Raw genomic sequence first — 7,351 nt, 5'->3', positions numbered from 1 at the left:
ACAGTGGGATTGAATAAATCCTGAGAAGTGCTAGAGAACATGGGATGCTGGAGGCAATCAGCCCCAGCAGGAGATGCTGGCACAGGCATGAGAGGTCTCAGCAAGAGCTGTGCTAAACACAGAAGAGGCATTCCTGAAACTCCACAATCATATTAATCTGTTAATTTATACAGCATCTCTGTACAAAAATAGAAGGGTTCTAATAAGATTAACAATATTAAATAAATATTTAATAGAAAAAGTCTTTGGCCTAGTTCATAGCTCATCCTTTGGGTTGATGTTCATTTCATTGGGTCCTAGATGCTCCTGGTCCAACATCGCGATCACTTCATCTGCCTGGATTCGCTCCTGCAAGAGGGGAAGAAACCATAGCAGCAGTGTTTCAGTGCCTGCTCTCAGCTTATTCAGCACTGCTCAGCCTGCTGAGAGGACCCACAGCAAGAAGTTTATCCAAGGACCAGCTGTGTAGTTGCGAGGACAGGGGACAGCCTGGGCATTTGCTGGGCAAAATTAATCAAATCGGTTTGCACCTCAATATCCAATCCCCTTCTCCCTCCAGGGGCCGCAGTGGCTGGGGAAGAATGTGGAGGTTGCGTGGTGCAAGGCACCACAGCCCAGGTATTCCAAGGCATCTGGATGCCCAGTCCCATGGACTTCAGACTGCCAAACTGTCTTTGAGGACCTAGCAGCAGCCATCACCCCAGCCTCTGACCTGTGGAGGGCTGTGGAGGACTTCCCCGTTCATCAAGTTATTGCCACTAGGTGTCAGAAACGTCCAGCCCAGCCCTACACAGCCCTCCTGCACTCCACTCAGCACCTCAGCCCAGCCCTGCACCCTGCAGGATCAGGGTGATAGGTGTCCAAGAGCATGGCCAGCAGGGAAAACCATTTGGCTCCTGGACCACCAGCTCATGTCCCCATAGTGCAGCGGATGGGAATGCTACTGCGGGGGTGCAAGGTGTGGGGACTGGAGGTTGAAGGTGGCCCTGGTTCTTTTGGGATGCTCAGTACCCCCCAGTTCCCCTTAAATCATGATGGAAGGACTCACCAACTCTCTGTAAAGTGGGTCCAAGGTGAACCAGAGAGCCACAGCACACCGCTGGCCTTTGGTAACTGCCTTCACCCCATGGGGGTTCTCACCGCCTGATGAGAAGCTGATCATTCGCCCACACTTGGGCTTGATGGAGGCCTGGGAGAAAACAAGCAATACCGGGGTAGCAAGGAGCAGCACAGCTGCACACACTGGCCATGTCTGGGCTTGCAGCGGTCCAGGGTCTGAGACCTTACTGGGCATTTCTCTGCATCACCCCAGGACAAAATGAGTTGCTGCTGCAGTAAATAGGGAGGTGTGAGGCTTAGTCCTACTGCACAGACATCATGCAGAAAGGAGGTAGTACCATGGAGTCCTTGCAAAGCCTACAGGTGACCACCTACAGCAAACAGTACCATGGCATAACTCCAGGAAGGTTCAGGCTAACCCTGGCAAGGGCTGTGAAACAGCTCTTTTTTCCCTCTGCTGAATCCACAAGAGGTAACCTTCAGGACCTCAGGGGCAGAAGTGCAACCTCAGGCATATGGCGATGCAATCTACCCTCCAGCACATACTGAACTCCAGAGCCACAGCATGGTGCCCAGATCCTCTATTTAACAATGGAGGTGGGTGTCTCCTATGCAGAAGTGGGGTCTCAGGCCTGAGCCCCATCCTCCTCAGGGATTGATGCCCACCACCATGAACCCCTCTGGAGCAAGAGACTAAGGACAGTCACTGCATATGTATGAGGGCATCACCTCACGTTTGACCACGAGATGGGGTTGGGACTCAGCAGTCCTCCAGCAGGGACAACTACCAGTCATCCTTCTGCCTGTGCAGGGGTGGTGCAACCCCCTCATCTGCAGGTTTCCTGCTCAAGCAGCCTCTGGGAAGGGAAGAGGTCTGGTACCTCTGCTAGCAGGATTTTGTATATACTCTTTGCAAGGTAGGAGCCACAGGCTGCCAAGGGAAGCCAATAGCTCCTGAGCATGAGCTACTAAGGAGCAGCATTTGTTCCACAGCACTGACTTACCGTCACAGTTTTGGCATCCATCTCAGTGAAAATGAACTCGCCTCCTTCAAAATCTGCATTCATGTACAGGAGAGCACTGGGGAAGGAAGCGGGGGACGCCTGTGAGGGGAGCAGTGGGGAGGACTCAAGACTGACCCCCACCTCTGGGGCAGATCCCACACTGCTCCATCAAGTCATGGGTAGCAGTCCCACTGAGGAGCTGGTTGGGGCTACCCGGGCTACCCCCATTTTGGAGCCACAGCTAAGAAGCAGTAGATCTCACCTTGGCTAGGGAACAATTCCCACAATGTCCCCTAGGTCCCACGAGCTCCCACCCTCCCATTTTGCACTAAACACACCTGACAGAGACACAGTCCTGTGGGCCACAGCTAGGATCTCCCAACCCTAAAATATCACAGCTGTTACAGTTAAACTCAGCTTGAAGCTTACCCATGATGCTTGCTGCCACCAGAAATTACCTGTTGGATCTTACTTCTGCCATGGTTGGGATGTACCAGTTTTAGGTCTGTGAAGCAAGATGCCCTACCTTGAGGAGGGTCCCTGGGAGCCCTTGGGAGCAGCTCCCCCTTCCTTCCTACCTGTAATCCCGGAAGGTGTAAGCAGGAGGCTCTTTCCAGCACTCATTGGCCTCAGGGTCCAAGAGACAGTTGTCAGCGTGGATGGGGTGGCTCAGGTCGTTCCTCCTCTCCTGCTGGCCTAGGCAGGACCATGTGGAGGAAGGAGGGAGGAGAAGGGGTGGATGAGATGGAAATGTCATGCTCTGTGGGGTCTGTCATGGGGTGGGAGCCTGCCCCTACCCCACTCTGGGTGGTGTTCACAGGTGAGAAGAGGAGAGAAAAGGCTGGAGAGAAAAGGCAACATCTGAGGACTCAGATTTGCACAGCTCTGTTTGTTTCCTTACTGTGGGGAAGTGAGATGACGAGCTGGGCATGAGATGGAAGGAGAAGCGATGATGAGAAGAGGCAAAGAGAAGAGGGAGGAGAAAAGAAGAAGAGTTGGAGACATGAAAAAAAAGAGATATCCCAGGAATTAGCTCCTTTGGGATAGCATTGCCCACCCGTTGCTGCTACAGGGACAGTGACTTTACCCAGCCCTTGGCCACTAGTTTAAGCACCAGGCAGAACAAAGCTGCTCTCAGGGTTGAGCCCTCACTTGTAAACCCCTGTGGAGAGCTGACCCCCTCCTGTCCCCCCAGCTCTGCCCTCCTGCTGGCCCCCCGAACCCTTACCAGAGAGAGCAGTGCGGCACACCAGGTGGGTGTAGGAGAAGTAGAGTGTGGAGTTGAGCATGAAGTAGGACTCGACAATCCTGCGAGCCTTCTCGCTGATGTCGTAGAAGAGCCGGGCACTCTTCAGCGGGACACGGCCCTCGTAGCCGTACTGAGCAAGGAGAAAGCGTGAGAGACAGTCAACACCATGCACCAGCTGGGAGGGAGGGCATGGGAGAAGAGTAGGAGAAGGGAGCTGTACCTTGAGGGCTTTGAGGACGGTGGCTCCTTCAAATCTCTCATTTGGGGTGTGGGGGGAGGTTTTGCCCCGGTAACCATCTCCAGCCAACATGATCCCCTGAAAGACAAGACCAAGGGTAAGGGGTGAACTGGTTTCTCAGAAGAGGAGAAGCTGCAACGGAAGCAACTGGCACTGTCTTCCCCGAATACCCCAAGGCTGCATTCATCAGGACAAGTGAGTTAGATGGGAAGGCACTGCAGTTATCCATAAACATTGTCTATTCTGAGATGCTGGAAAGCAGCCACCCATCTTCCTGCTGGGGATATTCAGGCACCCTCAGTCACTTCCCAGGCTCAGCTAATGATGAATGAGAAGGCTCAACCAGGCTTTGTGGATGGGCAACCTTTGGGGTTGTATATAACATGGGTCAGAGAGCTATTTCTGCACAGGGTCTGTCTTGCAGCATATTTCTAAGAATGGCCCAAAGAAGTGGCTCCCATGCACTTACATGGGTGTGTTATGGGGACAGGCATCTGACTGCTCTCCACAGGCATCCTGGCATTAATTCTAACACTAAAGAGTAAGGTACAAACTTGGATCCTTTCCAGTGGCTGATCACACATTCAGCCCTCACAAGTCAGATGCTGGGGAGAGCATCAGGCGCTCAGCCCAGGTGACAGTCATGTCCCACCCAGGAACATCACCTACTCACACTGGCCACCCTGTGAAGTTCTCGGCACTGCTCCTCTGAGATGACATTATCCAGTAGTACTCGCTGGGTACCATTCAGCTGCTGTGAGTTGTAGACAAACTTCACATCGCTGTAGAGAAGCGGACCCCCTGATGGAAAGAGAGACACAAAACGACCCTGCTGAACATGCTCTGGCCTCATTGACATCTTGTACTGTGGGTGAGGGCCAGCTGAAGTCACCTGGGTGTGCTGCCAGGGAAAGAAATTCACAGCAGAGAGCAGAGTTTGGCCTCACATCACCAACAAAAGAAACAGAAGCAATGGAAACACCTGGAGACGAAATCAATCTGCTGCAAGAGCGTCAGCATTTTCCACCTTCTCATTAGCTTCCTTGCAAATGTAAGGACCACAGCCTAAAAGTGCCAAAGCCTGATGGGACGTAATGAGAGACATGAACATCAGCTAACTTGGCTCTCCTGCCCAGCATCCTACGTCAGTGAAGGTCGTAAGTTTCCACTGCATTTGTGCTGTGTGGATCTTGACAACTTGGCATGCAAAATCACTTTCTGCAATTGTCATCAGTGTTTTTTTTTGTCTTTTGAACACATAGAAAACCTAGTGTGGTGCTGAGCTTGCAGCAAGTATCGCTTGCTCTCTACCAAAAAAGGTGCTGTGGATGGGTGAACTGGAAGATCTTGAGGACAATCTTCCTCTGCAAAGGAGCTGCCGTGGCATGAGGAAGAGGGAGATTAGCTTTTCACATGAAGTTTGGATCCATCCCATAAAATTTGCCTAATCAGAAAAACATGGTGAGGACACTAAACCACCATCTTCTGAAGCCTCTGCCCCTGATCTCCTTGAAGAAAGAGAATTAAAGAGATGGTGACAATAAAAACCTAAACCAGATGTTTCTCCAGGAGGAAGGTGAAATGCATCTAAATTGTGAGGAAGACTATCTCTTGTCACAGAATCACCATAAAATAGAGGAAACAGGGTCACAGATCTCCTCTCACCATGTGGCACAAGGAAACTTCTCTGTTACACTGCTTTTATAATTGCTACTTTCTCTGTCTGTTGGGGCGCACTCTGTGTTTTTGGAAGGTCTCCTTGGCCTATGGAGGACACATAACCCTGAGGGCAGAGCCCTGCCACTAGCCCATGACTTTATTTTTGAAGACTTAGGTCTCCTCATGGTCACTTTGCTGTTCTTGTTGCTCAATAATAGCATTTATTATAAATGCACCTGGATCTGAAACAAGACTCTGAAATCCAGACTCCTGGCACACTCCAACCCAGGCTGAGTTTTCCAGCTCGGATGTTGCTCTTCCCCAGCCGTAGGCACATGAGGGATGAACCTGGAAGCCATCATTCACCACTTCCCCAGCTCCTTCTGTTCTTCCCAGGGAACTAGCAGGGGCTGCCCTGTGCCATGAACACTGAACCCTTGTCCCATACCGGCAGTGTGCTCCTGGCTGCCTTCCACACCCCCACTGCCTCTAAGCACCAGCAGAGAGACCTATTTCCTGTGTGTATGCTCTGTGAAAAACACCGCAAAGAAATCGGAAAATTCTTTGCGCTTTTGGGAGTGAAGGAAGTGGTAGAAAGGAGGAAGGGGAGGAAAGAGAGAAGTACAGAAGAGGAGGAGTACAAAATTAAAATGGACTTCTCTTTTTCTCTTTTGACCTTTTCTCTTCTTTTTTCCAAGTGAAAAGAGAGAAAGGAAAAAAGACAACAGAGAAAGGAAGCAGCTGGATGGACAAAAATACCATTCTCATTTTGAATGGTTTCAGTTTTCTTTGCAAACTTGAAAACATTCTGCAACTAAACCAGTATAAAAGCATAGAGAGAAGAAACAACAGAGAAAGACACACTCTGAAATTATTTCATCATGGAAAGCAAACAGGCCAAAACCAAATGTAGCACAACCAGCTCTTGGCTTTGCAAGCTCTTCAGGATCCTCCTGTGATATTTGCCTATTTTATGTATGGCTAAAGAAGGGATAATGATACTTTGAACATGACACTCAGCAGCTGGAGATAACTTGGGCCATGGAAAGCTGTTAAATTCCCCAGAAAAAGCACAACCATCCATTGCATCATAGGGAGATTTAATTGCCTGCTGCTGTGGAGCTGACCCACTAGAGACACAGAACACCTCCTGGCTGGAGACCCATTGTTTTGCAGCAAGGAGCATGCTTTGGTATTTGGCTACAGTATAATTTTTCAAAATTGTTATGAGAGAAATCTTGTCTTTTGACGTTATGGTATTTTCTGTGCTTCCTGAAAATGTGCTGAAATCCGTTGAAATGTCTGCTGACAAGCCTTAAAACTGAGTGATTTGATGTAAGCCAAGACATCACAAGCCAGTCTGCAAACAGAAATGGTTGCTAATATGCTGTGATCCAGCACATTCAGCAAAGCATCATGACCAGACTTCCCAAAACTTAATGCCTCCAGCATCCGTCCTTCTGCAGCCTGGACAAGAGGGAGCATTTTAACCTTAGAAACACCTAAAGGAAAAAATACTGTTTGCTGGTGCCACCTTCCCCACGGTGAGGAGGACCCAGCTCCACATCTCAGGGCTCTGTAGCAAGTGGCTCAGCAGGTGGGAAAAGCAAGTTCTAAAGCAGAGCAATGATGATGGGATCCACAGATCCAGAAATGCTGTGGCATCATTGAAGACTTTTTTGTGTCTTAAACAAAATTTCAACCCCCTCAGACAGAATTGGCTCTCATTGCTCAGCAGCCAACCTTTGCAGTCTACAGTCTCCACCAATAGGAAAGTAACCTGATTTTGTTGAAATGTATTCATCAGACTTACCCTCCTTCAACTCTCGATCTGATTTTGGCATGGGTTTCTTTGCCAGGAATAGCCTAGGCCCTTCCTCTGGTTCACTGCTAATACTTGATGGGACACTGAAGAACAAGAGAAAAAAAGAGCATCATGACTTGGGCCACAGGTCTCCGGTTTCTGGGAACTGCACAGTTTCACCCTTTGGAAACCAATACATTAAAAAACTGGACAAATTGGTACATTCTACAAATATCACAAGCATACATGTGGAAGTTTTCACCCTGTCCATGAAAAACAGTGTTTTTCTCGTAATAGGAGCAACAGTTTCCACCAGCAAAGCACAGACACCAACAAAC

At 49.6% G+C, this 7,351-nt stretch overlaps 1 protein-coding gene across 1 annotated transcript in view; it reads right to left on the bottom strand.

The window, feature by feature from the left end:
- Positions 1 to 255: 255 nt before the first annotated feature.
- The window catches only part of P3H2 (prolyl 3-hydroxylase 2), a gene marked incomplete at both ends in the record, with an annotated part of 70,125 nt that continues 63,029 nt past the window's right edge, over positions 256 to 7,351 (bottom strand). Inside the window, 8 exons of the mRNA XM_080624157.1 lie at positions 256 to 348; positions 1,049 to 1,189; positions 2,064 to 2,139; positions 2,642 to 2,759; positions 3,292 to 3,442; positions 3,533 to 3,628; positions 4,224 to 4,351; positions 7,023 to 7,117. Coding sequence (XP_080480283.1) covers positions 256 to 348; positions 1,049 to 1,189; positions 2,064 to 2,139; positions 2,642 to 2,759; positions 3,292 to 3,442; positions 3,533 to 3,628; positions 4,224 to 4,351; positions 7,023 to 7,117 — 898 coding nt within the window. The remainder of the gene's footprint in view (positions 349 to 1,048; positions 1,190 to 2,063; positions 2,140 to 2,641; positions 2,760 to 3,291; positions 3,443 to 3,532; positions 3,629 to 4,223; positions 4,352 to 7,022; positions 7,118 to 7,351) is intronic.

The sequence above is a fragment of the Psittacula echo genome, assembly GCF_963264785.1.
Source record: "Psittacula echo genome assembly, chromosome: 7".
Taxonomy (NCBI): Eukaryota; Metazoa; Chordata; class Aves; order Psittaciformes; family Psittacidae; genus Psittacula; species Psittacula echo.
This window is presented reverse-complemented; position numbering and strand designations above follow the sequence as displayed.